Source organism: Drosophila arizonae, chromosome 3, assembly GCF_054131065.1.
Source record: "Drosophila arizonae isolate 15081-1271.41 chromosome 3, UAZ_ARI_1.0, whole genome shotgun sequence".
Lineage (NCBI taxonomy): Eukaryota > Metazoa > Arthropoda > Insecta > Diptera > Drosophilidae > Drosophila > Drosophila arizonae.
In genome coordinates, this window is record NC_142923.1 from 23,799,053 (window position 1) to 23,820,785 (window position 21,733).

A 21,733-nucleotide genomic window follows, 5' to 3' on the forward strand; every position below is an offset into this window, starting at 1 on the left:
TTTTACTACATTTTACTCTCTTTACTTGTTTTTCTGTAATTATATGAAGTATATTATGTGAATAACGATATTTCCTATGATTAAAAACTATTACTTCAATAAAAAAATCAAATAATTAAATTATTAATTAAAGTTTCAAATTGCTTAAATTATACAATACCTGACTTCCTTTAACGAATTAATATATATTAAAGTTTTATATAGTTTCACAAAAAAAATAATTCATATTGCATTTCTCTTTCTCTAACATATATATGTATGTCTGTATATATGTATATAAAACACTTATCGTTATTTGTTTTCCTTTATTTTCTTTATTATAGTTTACCGCACTATCACTTATAAAATTGCAAAAAATTATATTATAATTATATTTAGTATACGGTTTACACTTGTTGCATGTATTCTATTATTATATGTATGCATTTGATTAACTGTATATTGTCGGATCTATAGTATGTGTATATAATACTTTAAATAGTTGGATTACATGTGTCTTTTAAGTACTAAACTATAAATGCCTTTGGTAGTGTGCTTCAATATTAATCGGTTAATGCCAACTCTCTTAGAGAATCAGCATGACTATCTTAGATGTAAATACATTTTGATTAATTCCAGCATGAAAATGTGTTTTTTTTAGAGATGTTTTAACAGTACTAATTAGTTCCTTGGCTTAACTAAATTTTAAATATTTTTTTGTTTTTTTTTTTTTTTTTTTATAAATTATTTGAACTGTAACAAAAGCGCTTCTATTTTTTGTTTGTATATAAAATTATACACGCATAGGCTGAGGTAGAAACAGCACAAAATTACAGAGAATTGGATAAAATTGTGGGATAGCTGCGAAGTAGAAGGACTAAGAGACTAGTATAAGACTTGTATAAGTATTTAGTTTTTTGATTGTGTTAAGAAATATCTTAGCTTACAAACTAGAGTCCATATAATATCGTTGTTTACTCATTTGGTTTTTTTTTTTATGCAACTAAGCGCTGACGCTACAAAATTTATCGGCCATCAATGTTAGCACCTTCTCTAGTTTTCCATGCCGATCTTCGGGTTTGGCCGTGGCACCTGAACTGCCCCACAGGAACTTGACGTGGAATTCAGTGCTGAGTTAAGACAAATTATGTCATTAGCCAAAGAATTACATTCGAGGTGAAAATATACTTACCGAAAAGCATCCGCCAGCAGTTCATCTAATCTTGTGCTTGCCTCTTCCATTATAATTTTAGCATTCTTTCGATATAGATCCAAGTTCTTAAGAAAGCCACGTGATGCATCCAAATGTTGAAAGTTGATGGTCATGCCGAAATCATCTGCCTTCGATTCCCAGGGGGCAATGCAGGTATTATAGAGAGCCGGACGCTCATCCACATTGCTATGATCGATAATATCTAAAATTGGCCTATCGATGAGCAGCGCGTAGAGCAGAACGTGGGGCACAGTTGTGTTTGGCGCTTGCGGATTGGAGGCTTCGTTCATGCTGCTCAAAGTGGGTCGGAGCTTGGCCTCAAACGTGAAGGCGCTGTCCGTGTACTTTTGGCGTAGAATGTGCCATGCCTGGTCCAGTTTTTGTATCTAAAATTGAAATTGTTCAAATGTAAACCATATACTTTATTAAGTTTCATCCAACTCACCTGCTGCATGCACAGCCCCAACATAATGGCACAGAATCCAAACAGATTGCCCAGCGCGGTTTTTGTTTCCACCGCAACTTGTATCCACTTGCTGAGTAGCTCGGCGCGATCCAGATCCGTTTGACAGGTGAGTATGGTCACGGCAACCATTAGTTTGATGCACTGCGTTCGCTCAATGATATCCTCGCGAAACACTTTGCCATGCGGCAGGGTCAGCAGCTCCAGACCGGAACAGCTTAAATAGCAATCTGAATCATTAGCAGGCTCATCCAGAAATAGGCCTACATCGATGCGTGTAATGTGCTCGGCCAGTAGCTTGGGACCCGTTTCTAGCAACATCATCTTGAATGTGTTCAACGCATCTCCATCTAGCGGTTTATTTTCCACTGAAGGCAACAGCAACGTACTAAAATTCTCGAAATCGAATTTGCTGCACTGCAATGCGAGAAAGAATATATGAATCTCTTAAATTTTTAGATAATACAATGGTTTTCCGAACTAACAGGCTAAATAACGTAATAAAATTTAAGTTTTCACGTAAGTATTAATTGCGTTGCCACTATGATTTAAAGAGTTGGGCAGATATTGCCACCTCGTGCAAACATGTCTTGATTTGATCGCCCATTATTTGAATTGAAAATTCGAATTTGATGTCGATCGTATATGAAAACATTTTGTTTAGGTTTATTATACGAGAAAATTGACTGAAAATTAAAAATTGAATATATATGTAAAATGGCATAATTAAAGTAAACCAAATATAGCTGCATATTAAGGTACAATTAACAGACCGCTAACGTAGCAGCTACGAAGCTGTTAAAATGATGTGGTCTGTTTGGCAGGATATGTAATTTACATATGCTATTAATTCTGTGTATTTAAATAAAAACGCGTAAGGTGGCAATACCTTAGTTCACAATAGATTGCGCCTTTTTGTCTATGGCAGTTCTATTGCGACTTTAAAAATGGCGCGTGTGAAAATTGATGGCGGTTTAAAATTAATTAATAAATGTGTGCGCGTGCGAAAACCTGTATAGTATTAATACAAATATTACACTGCAGTTATTTATATTATGCTGCAAATATATAATGTGTGTGCTTACCAGCTTAAACTCCTCAATAGGCAATGCGAAGAGCTGCTCTTCAGCTGCTATGGCGTCGAATTCCGTAAAGCTCTTCAGAGTACCGTTAGAAATTGAGCTGCTCATAAAACGCGGATTTTTAATTATTACACCGCCGCGTTGTATGCTCAATTCGCTAATATCGCCTGGTGCTGAGTCGCCTGAACCATTGCCCGAATCCGAGCCGCTTGCCTGATACGCCAGTACTGCGGCCATGGGTTCCTTACGTGGCTTGGGCGGCGGACTTGGTGGCCGATCGGGCGTATCAAGACTGCAATTACGCGCCAAACTGCAAATCCGTGCCGCTGCCTGTTGGCGCAGCGCCTGCGCTGCCGAAGTGCTCGGCCGGGGCAACGATTGTGTGCTAAACTTGTGCTCCAAATGCTGTGACTGCAACTGCATATCGCTGGTGGGATTACAGCGTGCAATGGTCTGAAAGCGGGCCAGGCCATGGCCATTGGTGGCATCTGTTGCACCAAGCTGTTGCTGCTGCTCCTGTTGCTTGTTAATGTTGCACACCACCATCGCCTGGGCAGGTGTTAAGCTCTGTGAGCGTTGCTGCTTCTTGCAGGGCAGCCTAGGCGGCGGCACATCCCGACGCACTCGAGGCGGTGAACAATGCGGACTGGCGGGCGTTCCAGCCGACTGCTGTTGCTGTGGCTGTTGCTGTTGGGTTGCTGCAACATCGCCCGTCAGTTGGCCAAAGCGAAAGATTGCGGAGCCGCCTGCATTATTGTTGCCCATGGGCGAGTTCAATGGACTCAAGCCACGCAATCCGGCCAGCATTTGTGAGTGCAGCTGATTGCCCACAATCTTGTGGCCATAGAAGGACAGTGGATATGTGCGATTGCATGGATATTGTATCAGGGCGCCAGAGGCAGCTGATATTGGTTTGCCGGAGCCCACGTAGAAGGTGATCAAATCCGGCACCGTATCGAAGGCATCCTCCTCAAATTGATACTGCACGCGCTCGTAAACAGTCTCCGGTTGCAGCACCAGCTGGAATTAAATAAGGTTGGTGTGAATCAAATATAATAATTATTTCCTATATATGTATTTGTATTTGGAATGAAATTATTTAGCTGATCTAATTAAAAAGTATTTTACTTTCAAATATATTTTTACATTAAATGCAAATTTGTATTAGCACTATAATATAGAAATAAATTAGAGTCTTCCCACTTCATCCATTCTCTTCACTCCTTCACTCACCTTGTTGAGCACAAAATGCAAGACAGCTGCTTTGCTTCGGCAGGTGAGCACATAGTTATCCGGCTGAGAGGCGCAATCTCGCACCAAAAAATCTCCCTCTCGCTGGACAATCTCCTCGGCCCGCTGACGTGGCAGGGCGCCGTGGTACCAGGCATGCGAACGCAGCTCTCTGGCATCCAAACTCAGTTCCCATTCGAGTGCCTTTTTCAGCGCAATGGCCTCCTGTTGCTCATTGGGATTGGGCGAGGCGGCCAGGGGCGTGGACACGTTACTGTTATTGCCGCTTTCCATGTCGTCGGCGTTGTCGCCCCAATGCGGACTGTTGCACTTGGAGCGCGGCTTCAATTCCTCATAGCTGCAAAGGGAGCGAAAAAGAAAGAGAGAGTAGAAGGAGAGCGTGAGAGTGTGAATTATTGCACTTTTACAAATTTCCCTTATTATGGGTAATTTATGGCGTGCGTGTGAGAGCTTTGTGTACATTGCCCTCACACACACAGCCGGGCTAGTGTTGAAAAGGGAAATTCGCTCCCACAGGATTGTTTCTTGGTATATGCGAACTTTTGTCTGAAGTTCAAGTGCAAAAAATAAAAAAAAAATTTACGCTAATGCAATTGTAGTAAAAGTTGTAATTATTGTTTACGTGGAATTCAGGGATTCAATTTTGATTTGTAAATGAATATTATTGATTCAATTGAATTTTAAATGCGTTTTACAAATTGTTATCACTCACCTGCTACGCCCATTTTGCTAGATTTTCGTTACGGAATATATAAGCAGGACACACCTTAAATTATTTTCTGTTTGTTTTACTATCTATCTATCAGACTTTGCATAGAAATAGAATGTTGATATTTAAACTAAATTGTTTTTTTTTTTTAGCGCTTTTTAGTATACATTTTTTGTTTACTGAAACTGTAAAACTTTTAGTTTATTCTTATCTGTGGCTTTCTTATCGCGTCAACCTCGTCTGCACTCTTTGCCATCTAAATTCGCTCTGCGTTTTTGGCCCACCCTGGCACAAGTCGAATGTCCTTGTGAGGGTTGTTCGCTTGGCCCGAGTTGTTTGTGTTTTGTTTTAAGATTTTTATGCCGCCTGCCTAACGGCATAAGGTTTATTGTGTCTTTTTTTTTTTGTAATGGGAAATTCTTTGGGGCATGCGCAGAGTTTTTGTTATTGAAATATATTTATGTGTGTGAGGGGCTAAGGAAGTGGTTGTTATTAACGGTAATATGCGGGCAGGCAGGCAGGCAGGGAATTGTGAGAGCTAGAAATTGCATGTGGCTGTTATCGAATAGTGGAACTTGTTTGAGGATTCGTTTTATTTAAATATAAAATTGTAGACAATTTAAATGAAAAATCTATTAAATTAAAAAATTAAATAATGTAATATATATTATGTATATATATCCATTATATAAACTATAAAGTTTATGGAGATTATTAATAGGACTTATTTTTGTTTAGTTATCGCTAAAAGGTAGTAGGTGAAATTAAGATAAGAGGAATTATTCAATTCGTAAATTCTATTATACTATTCTATTCAACTATTGATAATCTTTTATCTTAAATTATGAGAATTTTCAGCATATTTATATACAATGCAAATTATTTGCTTGTTTCTTTTTCCTATATAACTATGAACTATTCGATTCAATTTGTGCTAAGACATGACCATATCAATGCATTTAAGAGAATTAAAGAATTGATACAAATAATTTAACAGTCAAGCTTGCCTAAAAGTCACTGAGGCGAATGAGCTCAAGTCGTTAGTAGTATTTTTTTTTAATGAAAAAAATTACTTTTCAATTAATGAAGAGAAAATGTCTTAGGCTGAGAAGAGAGCTGGAAATAACTCTACAGTTTTGCAAAAGTTTTTGTGCAATTTCTTTGGCATACTCACATTGTTGTTGTCTCATCGAATGTCAATTGCTTTAAGACCTTGCCACTTTTGGTGGTAACCACAGCTGGTCCGCCGCTGTCATTGCTGTCGGCCACATTATCGGGATCTAGATAAACCATGGGACAGGAGCTCTTACGACGCGGCACCGCACACGGAGCAGTTCTCATGGCTGTTCGTAGATAAACCAGCTATAGATTGGTATTCAATTAAATAATTTTCGCCACTTACCTTCCAAATTCATGGACTGTCTGCGCTTGGCCCGCACGCCCAACAAGCTGTTGAGCATTTTCTGGCGATGGGTAATGCTGCGTACGCCCAAACGCTTTAAATCTCTATCGGTTAGATCGCCAACATCATTTACAGTGGCATACATATTCAGGTTTTCTGCTTGAGCGGATGTGACACGTGAGTTAATGCACTTTTGCCGCAGAACAACAAAAAAGTGCTGACTAAACTGACCTTCATATTGCTGCAGCTCGAGCAGATTGAGCCATTCGCTAACGCTTAACCTGGAATTGTGGATGATCATGGCAACATCGTCGCGTCGCCTGCTGCCATTGGGATAACGGAAGTTCCAAAGGATGCCTAATTGATACAAAAAGATAAATAGGGCGAGAGACAGTGTGCTTTCAAATTGTATCCATAAGATATTTTATTTTGTTTTGCAAATTCCTATCCCACTTACTGCTGCGTCTATTTGTCGCATTCCGCGAGTCGAGTTGACGCGTTTGCACATTACCCATTGTCGCAACAATTTGTACGTAGTTCTCAACGTTTGTCTATAACTATATTAGCTTTATAATTAAGCCGTCACATTGCCGCGCGTTCGTTAACTGAAATTTTCAACCGCTCACAGCGCTTAGTCTCAACAAACTGAACAAACGAAGCTCTAGCTAAACATTATTGACGGAACCTACGGCATGTCAAGTCGTTAAGTAAATACTCTAACAAAATTGAGTATGTTGGGTTTTGTTTTATATTCATTAATATTTATTTTCTTTTCATACTATAATTATTGATTTATACTAAAAATAATTACTAAAGCAATGACAACTAATTTGTTGCTTGTCAAACTTTTATTAAAATTTTGTAATTTTGTATTTGTTAACTATCTTGAAATATTTCATTTATATTAACTTTTAATTATTTAAAAAATGTTTTACCTAGGATTTATAAACTTGTTATCTATAAATATTTGATTTATATTCAATTTTATTTATTTAAAAAATATTTCTAAGCATAACAGACTATTAAAAATATTAATATATTTTTAAAATTAAATTAAAATAATGTATTTTTGATTCAATATTGCAAAATATATTTTGCTACTATTTAATGATTTTTTTTTTATATTATAAGCATGTATATTGTTCTTATATATGCACACATATATTAAAATTCGATATATACATATATTTATTTTAAAATATAATATTATTTATTTATATGGAACACTTATTTTTTTCTATTTAAAAAAAAATTTATTTATTTTGTAATAATTATTTATATCTTTTTGTACCATATTCACATTTATATTTGTTTTTATAATTATTGTTATTATATTTTTGTTTTTATAATTAAATAACACTATTTATATATAATATACCTAACTTTAAAGCATATAACTTAATGGATTATCGTAATGCTGCTATAGTATATATTCGCATATTATTTGATTTGGCATTAGATATCTGCCTTAAATTTCTTTATTTAAACAAATGTTGCTGATTAAACAATAAAGATTTTTTTATATTTATATTATACTTCTCTTAAATATATATTTTTTTAAATAAACATTTTTTATTAAGAGAATTTGGCTTTAACTTTCTTGGTTTCTGGTTGCGTTACAAACCAATGTAACAAATTCATAATACCCTTTGTCAGTGTATAACAATAATATTATTACGAATTGAAGTAATTTTTCAATGTCGTTCGTCAATAATTTGCACTCACTGTTTGCCTAATTGTCTCTCTGATCCGCTACGGCTGATGCCCCCGCGCTTGACCAACTGCCGTTGTCGCCGGGTATCGGGTATCGGGCTTTATCATTCTCTAGATTAGAAGGTCTCCTCGTCGCAGTTTCGAGTTCTGCTGATCGCAGCGGTATATCTTTAATTAAATTTTCGGTTGTTTATTATAAGAAAATGGCATTGCGTGTTCTTTTATTGTTTATTCTGTGCGGCACACAAAGAGTGCAAAGAGAGCGAGAGCGAGTGCAAGAGAGAGGGAGAGGGAGAGGGAGAGAGAGAGCATTAAGAGTAAATTGCTTTTAATGATATATGAGGTATTAATATGTTGCTTTATCAATTATAAATTGTTCAGCTAATCCCTAATTGTTTGTTTTCATAAGTATGTGAGGCACTTGGTCAGATCATTCTAATTATGGAATATTGCTGATCATTAGTCTAAGTTATTAGATGGAGATCTGTGTCTGAGATAGCATCTACGTAATATGGATAGCTGGCTTCATTAGCTTGTTTGTTTGTTTGAACAAAAATAATAATTATCTGATGTATTTCATAAAGCAATAAGCTAAAGCGTTCACTTTTTACACTTTACTTAGTGGTTTGGGGTTAATTAGGTTTTCTTTTATGTTGACTAGGTAGAAAATGATTGTATGTTTCGAAATTCGGTTCAGTTATTTACCAGTATATTTTTATATATTAGAAATTCATAGTAAGTCAAATACGTTCATAGTTATACATAATTATAATTTAATTTAGCAATGAATTTAATTTGATCTTCATAATCAATATCAAAATTATTATTATAAATTATTATCATGATCCGATACGATTATAATTGATTCAGTAACATTGCTTCGATCTGAATCCAGATTTCGGCTTTCAAATCTAACTTTAGACGATGCTTTTAAAAAACCATTACTACTTATATTACGTTAATATATTCAAATTATTTCATTATAGCGGATATGTCTTCGTTATAGAATTTTTAGTTATTTTAATAAATACATATAATAAATTATTATATATATTTATTTATCTTACAAAAGCCAAAGAACTGCGACTTAACTACAGCAGGTTATCAAAGCAACTGATCAGGCTTCCAAGCAGCTTTGGGCTTTCTAGCTCAGTCTGATTCCACTGTTCCTCGTTCATTACACTCGAAAAGAGCGGGAGCATAATGAGTTTAGTTAATTATGACAGTCGTTGATCAACACCAAAAAATTACTCTGTGCTTTGAGTCTTAAGTAAATATATTATGTGTTTATTTGAAATGGACAGACATATACAGAGAGAGATAGATAGATCGATTGCGGGCTTTGATTTCCCACTTGCCTTATTCAAGAACTTGTAATCAAATGATAGATTCAATGCAGTTATTTTGATTATTAGGACGATAGAATTTAAAAGTCCGGAATCTGATGACTCTACTATATTTTCCAAAGAGTGCTTACGGAGTTGCTTCCTAAACTGAATGATGTCAGATACTGGAATATTTGCATTTCAATCTTCTTATATAAGATAGAATAAAGTATAATTTCAGATCATTTGCTCTTACCAATTTAGTTTGCCTCATGCAAAGCTTGTAAAAAAAAAAAAGCATAAATATTCATTTTGTACAGATAACATTTATTATGTATTAAATATTATTGTAAATGCTTAATTTATATAATATGTAATAATTTAAATTCGTGTTTTATACATACATTAATTACGCTATTAAACAAACTTGAACTTGATTGTCGCTGACAATCTCTATATACTAAATATTATAAAATAGATATATTTATATATTGACTTGTGGTTATTCAACTACATCGATTTCAATGTTATCATCGTCTTCGGCTCGTTCACTGAGCTCCACGCTGGAGCAACTGTCCGAGCTATAGTCCAATAGCTCGTGTGGCCTTGCTCCAGCTCCAGCTCCAGCTCCGGAAGGGATCAGCAATGGCTTCGTCGCGCTATTGCTGGAGCCCATTGGCCCCTGGGGCTGTGGCTGCTTCTCGTGTCCGCTTTTTAGATTCTCCCGCGTGTGACGCCATTTCATGCGTCGATTCTGGAACCACACTTTGACCTGTGAATCGATCAAACTTTAGCGTGGTTTATGGCTGAGTTTTGGCCAAAGCTTACCTGAGCATCTGTCAGATTCAGGCGTGCTGCCAATTTGCGTCGATCCGGCTTGGTTATGTATTTCTGTTGCTGGAATTGTATCTCGAGTCCTTTTCGCTGCAGATTTGTGAACACGGCTCGCGACCACGAACGTTTCCGTTTGCCATTGCTGTTGTTGCTGTTGCTAATGCTGCTGCTGTTGTTGCTGTTGATGCTGTTGCTGTTGCTGTTATTGCCGTGGCCGCCATTTTGTAACGAGTTTGCAACACCTGTTGCCGTTGTCGGAATGTCCAGCAACTGTGGATGCGCTGTTTTGGCCAAGAAACGTTGCTGCTGCGTTAACTGCAGTGTCTTGAGGCTATTCAAAGGCGCCAGCAGCGCAGCAGCCGCAGTCGCAGCCGACGATGACGACGTCGTTGAGCTGTGCAACATTGTTGTTGCCTTGTGTTGTTGTTGCTGTTGCTGTTGCTGCTGTTGTGTTTGAATATGTTGCTGCTGCTGATGATGATGATGATGTTGCTGCTGCTGTTGATGGAAACGCAGCAGTGCGTTCGTTGCCAGCGACGGAAAGGTTGTTGCTGTAGATCGGATGGAGGATATGCTGGTTTAGTATAGAAACTTGATATAAATTTGGTATATGTATATACCATATGTATATACCATATTTGTATAAATTGTGGTTTGATTAAAACTATTCGATCAAAATCTAGGTCCCTAGGTAGGAGTTAAAGCGATCTATGCTTAACTCAGATGAGTGAACTACGATCTATGCTCTTCGGAGCGACGACTTTTATTTAAAATTCATATCCAATGTATATAGTTCCATGGCTGCCCATGGTGGTTTAATAATAGTCTATATATAATTATATTATATATGCATTTAAATTAATTATGCTTTAATTCAATATCACAACAGATTTTTATTTACTTTAATTTTTTAAATTCTGCAAACACCAGGTAGTAAACCTAAACACTTTTAAATATTCGATTTCCCAAGTAAAAGCGTAATTCTTTGTATTTTCACTTGGCTCTCTAAGTGCCTTAATTTCTATACGTATGTATTTTAATATAATGTGCCACATAAAAAGCTTCTTTAGTTCAAGAGAATTTATGCATTAAATTGTTTATTTATTTATTTTCTTTTTTGGAATATATAAGAAAAGCGTTTGATATTTATACTTAGAGAAGGGCTAAAGAAATCACAAAGTGTTTGTTATTTTTATGAACTTCACATAGAAAAGCAATTTACTGTTAATGTTTTTTAAAAAGAACATTTTTAAGGCTTGGCGCGATTGAAGCTTTTCGATTTCAAAGCCTCAATATTATGAACTATGTATATATGTATATTTGTCATAACCTAATTGAGCTGCAGCTAATCCTAGTAAAAGCTAACGTTTCTGCTTCCAGTCATTGGAAGGAACTTAACCTGTACGACCAATATCCACATTATATTCTTTATTCTCATTCACGAAAGTAAAATGAGTACATTGATTTTCTATCCTATCTTAATCTATTCCTTGGTTTATCGTTGTTTTTTATTTTTTCTTATTTTTATGAATACAAAATATATTTTATAAATTTATTGAACCTTTAATCTTATGATAGTGATATAAAAAGAATTGTAATTGTGTATTTACTTGAATCCCTATAGCACATTTAAATTAATTATCACCTAGTAGTATCTATTCTAGACTTTATATAGACTAGCTTTTTATATTTCTAAAATATTTATTTATTTTACCTAACTTCCTAGCTACATAACTTGCTTATAACTAGTACACCTAAATAGATTTTCTATTTTATCACTTGTCGAATAATTTTTATGTTATTCGCCTCGTTTACTTCTTATATTTATTTTTATTTGCTCGAGAAAATGCATTTAGATTTCAATTTTCATATCATACTACTTTATTATTTATTTGTACACCAAAGCACTCAACATCCTCTATCAGCCGGATATCTCCGGCGGGGCTTAAATATTTTCAATTTAAATTTATATATATATATATATATATAAATATTATGCAAGACAATTTACGCATTTCCTTAAGCGCATTATCTAAAACTCAATAATCTTCGACATGAGCAAATATTAAAATACAATTTCCCTCTCCGAAGAAAAAAAATTGAAAAGAATAAATGAATGTGAGTAAATTATTTTCAATGAAACGCACGTTGAAAATATTTAAATGAGTTTGTTTATAATAAAATTTTCACTTAATTGGAAATAATCAACGTTGCGGGTAAACAAATTGTTTACAACACAGCGCCAAAAAAATAAAATTAACAACAACAAACAGAAGCAAAAATACCTCTTAGAGGACCAAGAAGAAGAAGAATAAAAAAAAAATAAAAATAAAAAATAACAACTAAAATTATTTGGGGTAATCGAGCACGACATGGGGCACGAGATTGCGGCTTGCAGCTAAATGTTTTTTAAATACCTTGTTTCTGCTTCTTCTTTTTAAAAAAACTAGTTTATGCATTTTTATTGGTTTCTTTTTTGTGCACGGATATTTTGAGTGCGTAAATGGATTTCGAATTTGTTTGTGTGCGCGGCATGCGTCTAATTGTTATTTCTTTTTATTTTCCATGGCTCATTTTATTTACTTAAAACTCAAGCGATTTTCTAGCTGTGTATTTACATTGCAACGGAAATGCATCTGTAGCTGCATCTGCAACAGCAGCCGTAATAACGCGCACGCCTTCATCTTAATTGGCCGGCATTTGGCTTATGTCAACCGTCAACGCTTTCGTATAATGAGTTTCCATTGATTTTCAACACCTTGGCGCACCTTAATTGCCACACACAGACACACACACACATACCTTTTGTAAATAATGCTGTAAATATCTTAATGAGTTAAGCGATCATCTAGGCATGGCCACAAGCATCTCGCATCCTGAATATTTGTAGCTATCTTACACAAATTTATGACCTGCTTTAAATTGTTACGATTTATTTTCGAACGTACAATCATATTTATGGGCTTGCGAATATCTGGAGAGCTGGTATAAACATTTGTATGCATTTTCGAATGCAACGCGAATAATCGCCACAATGTATTGCCATAAGCGTAGCGAGAGAGTTATGGGTTCACCTGAAATAGCAGCTGCAAGACCTGAAGAGATCCCTGACCCTGATTGAACGAGCAGGGAAATTGAGTTAATGTTTCCATACGACATACAAACTTTGTTTGGCATTTTCATTTATAAATAAACTCAAGATGAAGTAATTTTCTTAATTTATAATATTGAATAATAAACAAGTCTTTCCTTGACATTAACAAAAAATCCGATGAGGTCAAAGAATTATTTTGTTGACTTCCTCTTTTGATTACAAACATATAATGGAATATGTAACGTACTCAGAAATTCAGAGGAAATTATCTATGAATAATGAAAGGAAATTCCTGTAGATGCATTGCTGAGATATGTATGTATGTACTTTCTATTTGAAAGTATTCACTCAGATAACTCCGATTTCAGATTATATGGATATGTATAATTAAAATATATTTTTTATGACTTACAACATATTTGCTTTTTACAACGTGAACTATTACTCTCACTTTTCTGTTGGACATTCTGTTAGAATTCTAAATTCAAATTAATTTATATCTTCATGGAAGAGACTTGTATTTCTATAAATAAATATTTATGATATTCTTTGTTTGCCTTTGTTTGTCTTTGTTACTGCTCATCATAATAATAGTTCTTAACTTCATTCGAATGTGTTTTTATATCATATCAAAGAAAGGGAAAGAGAGGAAAAGAGAAATGGAAATAGCGGGAGATAGGGATATATCCTTGTAGATGGATACTTGGAGAGGTAGGAGAAGGAACTGAGAGGGAGGGGAAAAAGGGTCGAGTCGGAGAGGAAGGAGAGGAGAAGAAAGGAAAGTAGGGGGAGAAAGTAGGGGGGAGAGGAAAGGGTTGGTTGAAGGTTGGGAGAGAGAGGGTAGAGGGAGGGGAAGGATGGGGATGTACTGGAAGTGAATGAGGGGAAGATGGTAGAGGGAGTGGGATGTATGCTGCATAGAGGGGAAATATATATATATTCAAAACTGATATGATATTCCTTTTATATTCTGAGGTCGATATCTCTCAGGTTTGCCATGCCTTCTTCTGCCTGTTACATACATGTCTACAAAACGATTATACCCTGCTTTCCCATATTCAATGTGTATAATTAAGTAAAGTAGTTCTTATAATAATAAATATGCATAATCCTGATCAACTTTTGGCGTTCCATTATGCAAATTTAACGAATTGCTTGATAATAATCGTCAAATTTAACTAGTCTGTTATCAAGATCAGTATTATATTCCACTGAATGTTGTATAGCAAGTTAGTCTGCCGCTTGAGTTAAAAAAGAAAACAAAGAAACCCACAATTTAATTTCTTGTCCATCAACACAATATTAAATATCGTAATCGAAATCAATTGTAGTGATCAAAATTACAGATAATTCGCATTAATAGGCAACAACAAAAACGAGTTAAAACGATAACTGATCACAATGACGTGTTGAGATCTCATGAAATCCAAAAGCGACTTATAAAAGTCGGATCATAATAAACCACAGCGATCATCAGTGAACGATCATTCGTTGATCGTCTGCAGGGCTTGTTAAGTGAAAGCGCTCCTGCTGCTGGGAACGCTGGCTAATATGACAAAGTTGGCTCAAACAAACAGCATGTTATATACAGGCCAACACGTATGCATTGTATGGATCATTGATCACATCGATCTGGAAGACACAAGCAATTGGATTAACATATAAATTGTAAATTAATTAGGCAAGCGGCGCCAAATTATTGGCCCCGACCCGCAGCATAAACCAAACGATTCATAAATAACTCCAACAACAACAAGAAGCAAAATAACAAGAAGAACAAAAACATACATATGTACGTGAACGAAAAAAAGAGATCTTGAACGATCCATCGATCGGTCGACCGATCAATCGATCGATCGCCAGCCAAAAAGGAAAAACAATCAAACAAACTACTCAACACCCATGAAACAACAGCAACAAATACATATTGTTGAAGATGAGAGAATGTAAGACCTGGAGCTGGAGCTGGCTGAGCAGCCAGAAACTGTGACTGGCCGAGCCCAATGGTTTTTTATGATGTGCGATGCGATGCGATCAATCCATCACAAATGAATGCAACGATCAGATACCAAAAAGCTCGCGCTCTCTCTCTCTCGCTCTCTCTCACTCTTGTTCTGTGCTGTGCTTCTTCCTGGACCTGACACCACAGGTAGCTTGGCTGGCCACCACAGTGGGTGGCTGTGTAAATAGTTGGCCTCGCTTGGCCCCTAAAAATACCACATAGCTTCAAGCATTCAGCCAGTCAGTCAGCCAGTCAGTCAGTCAGTCAGTCAGTTAGTCAGCTAGCCAGTTGCCCAGTCCGTCAGAATGGTGCATGTCATTAGCTTAAACGGCTGCCTCAGTAGTTGGCTCCGCGGCGCTTCAATCTATCAGAAGATAGAAAGATTCCGCAGCCATCTTCTGGCTAAAGGCTAAGCGCTCTCTGGCCGAACGGAACAATTCATTATATTGTAGTTGGGATGGATTTGCTATTCCTGAATGACGGGGGCCAATTGCTCAAGCAAATAAACAAATTTGCTTCAATCGGTTTTTGTTCGTTTCATTTGTTTGCTGCCAAGCGGGGCCGCCTGGCAGACAGTTTATTTTCAAAGGCCGATTCTTAATTTGTTCATAAATTGTTGTTAATTTGGTTTTGGTTCTTTTGAATTTAATTTATTTAATGTTGCCCAGGATTGATGAAACACTTCAAACTCTCGTCTGGCCGTGGCTTCTGATGTGTGCACGTATCTCTGTTTGCCTCTTCTGCTGACGATTGAGGAAATGTCGAATTTAATGCTACGTGCTAATTGGCATTTCATTTGCGATCTGCGTGTGTTTAATGTGTTTGAGAATCATTTAATATTGATAATAATTTCCATAAATGTTCACATTTAATTGATGGCCTGGCGAATTCCAATTAATTTGCCGCTAATTTGTTTGCATCGTTCAAAGGAAATTAAGGTGAAAATGTTGCTGAAAATATTGTTGAATGATATCATTGCTGATTTTTTGGGCATGCATAAATTCGAGTCAATTGAAGCTTTTTGGAAAGTCTTGAAATGAATTGACAAGGAAGTTTTACTTAATGTTAATATTACCCTTTCAATATACATGCTGATCGGTTGTCAATGCTTGTGAACAGGTTTATCAAAATTAAAGGTGAGCATTAAGAGGAAATAAATTCAGTATATAAATTCATTATATCCATTTTAATATTGATTTTTATATCAAATTATAATGATCAAGATACTAAAGTTTGTTGTATTTATTTAATTTAGATTCCAACATTAGAAAAAATCTATAGGTAACTACTATGAAAGTTGTACTAAATAAAATTTTAGCCTTTGTCTTGATCAATGTGTGCGCTATGGCAATCGATACACCGTCTTAAGATTTCTATGCTAAATCTTTATTTATGAATTAAATTTATTTTTCATTAAGCTTAACTATTAACTACTTATCTATTTATGCAGCTATACGTTTATATACTTTGAGCTCACAGCCTATGGCCTAAGACGTTAAGTCTAGAGCCATAAATAGCACATCAAGTTTTTTAATGGGTTATATCGCATTTAAGAACTAGATTTACTTAATTTGGTCTAAGGTTTCTGCTAATATTAAGATTTTGATACTTTGTATACCCAATTATATATTATTCTTCGATACAACTAACAACGTTGAGGGGGTAAGACTAATAATAATTAATTATAAGGTGTACTCGACTGGTATTCTTTCATTTGTATTTATTTTTATACCCTGAACCCATTGAAAATGGGAAATCAGGGTATAATGGTTTTGTGAAAAGTATATAACAGGCAGAAGGAATCATCGCAGACTCCATAAAGTATATATGTTCTTGATCAGAACGACGAGCTGAGTCGATATAGCCCTGTCCGTCCGTCCGTCCATCCGTATGAGCAGAATATCAGCTTGGAGGGTTCAGGGTATCTCCCAGACGAGAAGTCTCGACTGGTGTCTTCTTACTTGTTTATATAGAGCATAAGATCAGCTTTCTCTCAAATCAGAAATAGTCATTCGAAGTTCATTCATTCCAAATATCAAGTGAGCATCAATTTTTACCATAAAAAGTGTATGAATTGTATGGAAAATTGTAATCTACTAAGATCAAAAACTATATTTATAAGTTTTTGATCTTAGTAGATTAAAAGTTGAAATCGACTTTGTTAAGAATTTTAATATTAGTTTAACTATAGTAATATAAGAATTTTGTATTATTTACAACTGATATAAAAAGTTTAAATGAACAGCATTCATTGATATTGTATATTGAATGATTTAGTAGCCATTTAATTGATTTCTTTTATGGCATCCTTTTCTTCACAATCTTTGGCAATATTCGGTTCGATGACATTGTGTAAGACACACTTCCGGGCGCAGCCTTCAACGCATGTAGCAATTGAGACACTCAGCCCATTTAACACCCTCTTGATAAGAATTGTATATAAAACAAAAGAGTTAGGCCTAAATTGAGGGGCCCACAAAAGGAAAAGGGCACCAGCTAAACAATTGAATACACCACAAGACACAAAATATATTTCTCACTATTTTTCATATAAACAAGATCAAAGTAGCACAGGCTGCTTGGCGTGCGGGCAGACAGTCTATGAGTCGTCCCCAGATATACAAAAACAGCAGGAAGTAACGTAAATACGATTCGACGAGCCGATATCTATTTGTCGATTTCAACAAACGAATTGTTTTCGTCAAGAGCAAGCCACAAACAGTTGGCAACAATAATATTGCACAATATGGCCGCAGATCAACTAATAATTCCAATAAAAATGCACGATTTATGACCCGGCCATTTGGCTAGAAACTCAAAGTGTTTCGAGTCATCTCCTTTTCCATGAAATGTAAATTTTTACATATGTGTTTGCATTTGCAGTTTATAATAGTTTTGAATAGCCGAAGAATGTGTCGGAATTTGATTGGCAAATGGGAAAAGTTCTTAAACGGTTCGTCTTTTGATCGTACACCGGTAATTTCTTTGCCATAGCTAATGAGAGGATATTGAACCTTAAAATATAGATATTTATGGCAGTTGTCTAAATAAAGAATATATACATAAATGGCCGTTTCTTTGCTAATAAATTTAATGTGAGAAACACAAGAACAGTTATAAATACAATATATTTATATATATACAATATATATATTTTTCAATTTATAAATTATGTTTTGTTTTTGTTGATGATTGCACATCCTGACATTTATCCAGTGAATTGTTTCAGATTGTCTAGAGCTGGTATACATTTAGAATATAGATTTGATTCTTTATAGTATAACATTTTATAATAATCATATAAAATATAGATTTTTTTGTACCTGTCGATATTTGCATAGATATTGATCCCGATTGGACATCTAGATATTTGTATTATAAATTTTTTATTTCCGATCATCGTGTAATAAACTTGATTTTTACTTTTATAGATATATAAGATCTTTTGTTATTCCAAAATACATTTTGGAATAACACACTATAAATATTATTTCAGGTTTTGTATAAATATGTTATAAGCTTGTTATTATTAAGTTTAAATTCTTTGCAAACTTTTCTTAATGAGATATTTTAATATTTTTATGCTTGTTCTCTAAGTTTATAGAGTATATTGCATATTACCTATGCCGATTCGGGGCATGTCAAATTGAGAACACGTATATTTTCTACAGTTTTAATGTTAGAGCACGAGACTCAGTAATAAGTTCAGATTGATTAGACAAGTATATAATTATGCTGACTAGGGGCTGATAAATCGAGGATGCCTATACAAATTTCTTACTATTTTTCGCTTGTTGGTAAAAAATCCGCGATAAAAATATATTATTATTATATTCTATTTATATTTATGCCAATTTGGACCATGGTAAGTTAGCAAATTTACATGTTCTACAGTTATAGATCGTTTGCTTTATAATATTCTTACCATGATCAGCTGCTCGAATGGGCGTCGGTCTCAGCACTGACTTGTAATCCATATATATGCCCGAATAGAACTTATCCAATCCCGCGTAGTTATAGTTATGTGGATTTGTCATGCCTTGTGACGCAGACATTGAAGCGTGCTTGGCAGCCTCAGTTGTCTGTTGTCCAAAGCAGCTGGAGAAGGTGCAGCAGGCATAGACACTACCCTCACAGCATTCTTGCGTGGACGCTGGGTTTGGCATGGGCAAAGGATCGATGCGCTCGGCGCTTAACAAACGATCCACACTGAAACTAAGTTTCACTTTGGTTGTGTTTGTGGTGCTATTGGAGCTGCCATTGCTGCTGGTGAGGGATGTATTGGGGGTTGTGGCACTGGGACTGGACACGGAATCTTTGGTGGGCAAATCACTGTTGGAACCGTTCTCACTATCCATGGGATCGTGACATGGTGTTTGCAACTTGATTTCACAGTCGTTAAACACATGAGTGCTGAGATTCTCGGGCACACTTTGTTCCATGTTGGCACTTTCGTGTAGTAACATTGTCACACTGCAGCTAAGCGCTATAATTATACGATCATGTCACGGAGGCAATAGAAAACACCGTCGCTTAAAAGACACGGCCTTTACGTACAAAATGTTTATGCGGAGCGGGGGATTCGCAGTCGATTCCAACCGTTTGGTAAGACAACCCACACGGAACTGAATGCGACCGGGCCGGGAGCAAATCCAAGCAGCGATCATCGATTGCCGCTGGGTCCATACAAATAAGTATTGTGTTAAAGTGTAAATCTCGCTGATCGATACAGTGGGTCACGTTGTGACAAAAAGTGAAGAAAATGTGTATATTCAGTTTAAATATGCAAATAGGGGACGTTTATATGTGATAATACATATACATATGGATTTCTACAATTATTTATTGGAAAATCGATAAATATAGATATCATTTCATCATATTGACTTTTCTTATATATTCCATTTCATAAATATTAAAAGCAGGAAATTTAAAAAATAATAAATATAATTTAATTTTAATATACCTTTATTTAATTATTAATTAAAACAATATTGTTAATTTAATCTACTACTGGAATTTACTTTTAAAATATAAACAAAAAATTTAGAATAACAAATGCTATCGTTGAATATAAAATATATTACATGCAAATAAAAATGTAAAAAATCTTTTTATGAACTACTATATATATTTATATATGATTTTTAAAAGGAAATTTATATTTATATTAATGCTTGAATTAAAACTTAAAAAATATGTATTTTCTAAAAAAAAAAAAAATAAATAAATAAATATATATATATACATTATAAGAATCATAAGCCAACTTAATAGTGTACAAATTAAATTATAGTAAAAACTTAACATTGTTTCATATTGTAGGCATGATTACATATTTGATATATGTATTTTCTAAAAATATTTCTATACATATATATTCTATATAAATTTAGTTCTTCTCGTATTTGTCCCACTGTTTTTCATGTGGGAAACTTGCTCTACACGCTTTGGTTGTTTACATACAAACAGAACGCTGTGTCATTAGCTCAGCCAGAGATCGTTCGTTGATCGGTATTGAGATTTGTTTACCGATTTCTCCATATGTTGCTGTGCTCAATGCACATACACACACATACACACACACACACTGAGTTCCCTAGCGCCTACAACTTATGGAGCGACAGCATGGCAGCTGTTGGCCAATGCGAACGATCCATTCCAGTGGGCGGAGCCACAGACGCTATCGCCGGCAAATGCTTTATCTCTTTCCAGCCTATGGGCGCACGAATACCAGATATATGTGTATGTACGTATGTATGCAAATTGTCGGAAATTGAGTGATCTTTGCGCGAATGCCTGTTAATAAAGTGGGTAATGGTGCCGAGCGAATTGTCGACTCATAAATCGCACTGGATTCTATAGACCCTCATAAATCGTCTATATAGACCCAGACAATAGCAATTTTATTGAAATGCATTGCATGTTCACGCTCAAAAGCAACAACAACAACAACAAATGTTTGTGACCTATTAAAGAATGGCGAAGTTAACTTTTTGTGACCTGCCCGAATATTTTGCCTAAAATCGGTAGAAATTATTATATGAAAGTTTAGTTTTCTGTGAGGCGAAATTTGTTTTGTTAATCAGAATTTGAATCAGATTCCCTGGCGTGTCGGTACCGCCCCTTTAGCGCCCCCATAGCACCCAATTGACCCCGAAAAAGAAAACAACAAATATGCAAATGCAATCACGGGAAACGAAAACTAAATAAGGACACTTCAACCCCTAAAGCAAATGTCGAATACTTTGGGATCGGCTAAAGACCTCTCTAAAAAAGAATCAAATGCTAAAATAAGTTTAGTAAAAAAATTTCAGACAAATAAATTTTAATTTGTTCATTTATTATTTAGAAATTTCATGAAATTTGTAAGAATATGTATGTAGTGTAAATATTTATTATTTTATTTATTTGAAATGTTAAATTATAATATAATATAATAGAAAACACAAATCGATGGACTTTTATTTAAATATTAAAAAAAAAAATTATTGTAAAATATTTGAAAAAAAAAAGGAATGCAACTCAATTTATTAAGTTTGTTTTTATTTTATATTTTACGAATATTCTAATGGTGCAGTGTTAATATTGTTCGTCAAATGTAACATTTTATTTAGTCTTTATAATTAGAGTTTTTAATAAATATATATTTTATAATTCGAATAT

At 35.0% G+C, this 21,733-nt stretch overlaps 2 protein-coding genes across 2 annotated transcripts; both read right to left on the reverse strand.

Annotated features, from left to right (window-relative positions):
• Nucleotides 1-960: 960 nt before the first annotated feature.
• LOC108610622 (breast cancer anti-estrogen resistance protein 3 homolog) lies at nucleotides 961-6,755 on the reverse strand. The gene is made up of 9 exons (XM_018002816.2): nucleotides 6,557-6,755; nucleotides 6,331-6,456; nucleotides 6,100-6,255; nucleotides 5,872-6,040; nucleotides 3,971-4,325; nucleotides 2,741-3,757; nucleotides 1,638-2,072; nucleotides 1,172-1,578; nucleotides 961-1,109 (listed from the first exon to the last, which is right to left on the reverse strand). The coding sequence occupies exons 1-9, from the start codon at nucleotides 6,612-6,614 to the stop codon at nucleotides 983-985; spliced, it is 2,850 nt and encodes a 949-aa protein (XP_017858305.1). The 5' UTR covers nucleotides 6,615-6,755; the 3' UTR covers nucleotides 961-982.
• Nucleotides 6,756-9,531: 2,776 nt separating this feature from the next.
• H2.0 (Homeodomain protein 2.0) lies at nucleotides 9,532-19,703 on the reverse strand. The gene is made up of 3 exons (XM_089463899.1): nucleotides 18,993-19,703; nucleotides 9,966-10,522; nucleotides 9,532-9,909 (listed from the first exon to the last, which is right to left on the reverse strand). The coding sequence occupies exons 1-3, from the start codon at nucleotides 19,531-19,533 to the stop codon at nucleotides 9,640-9,642; spliced, it is 1,368 nt and encodes a 455-aa protein (XP_089320025.1). The 5' UTR covers nucleotides 19,534-19,703; the 3' UTR covers nucleotides 9,532-9,639.
• Between the last annotated feature and the right edge of the window lie 2,030 nt (nucleotides 19,704-21,733).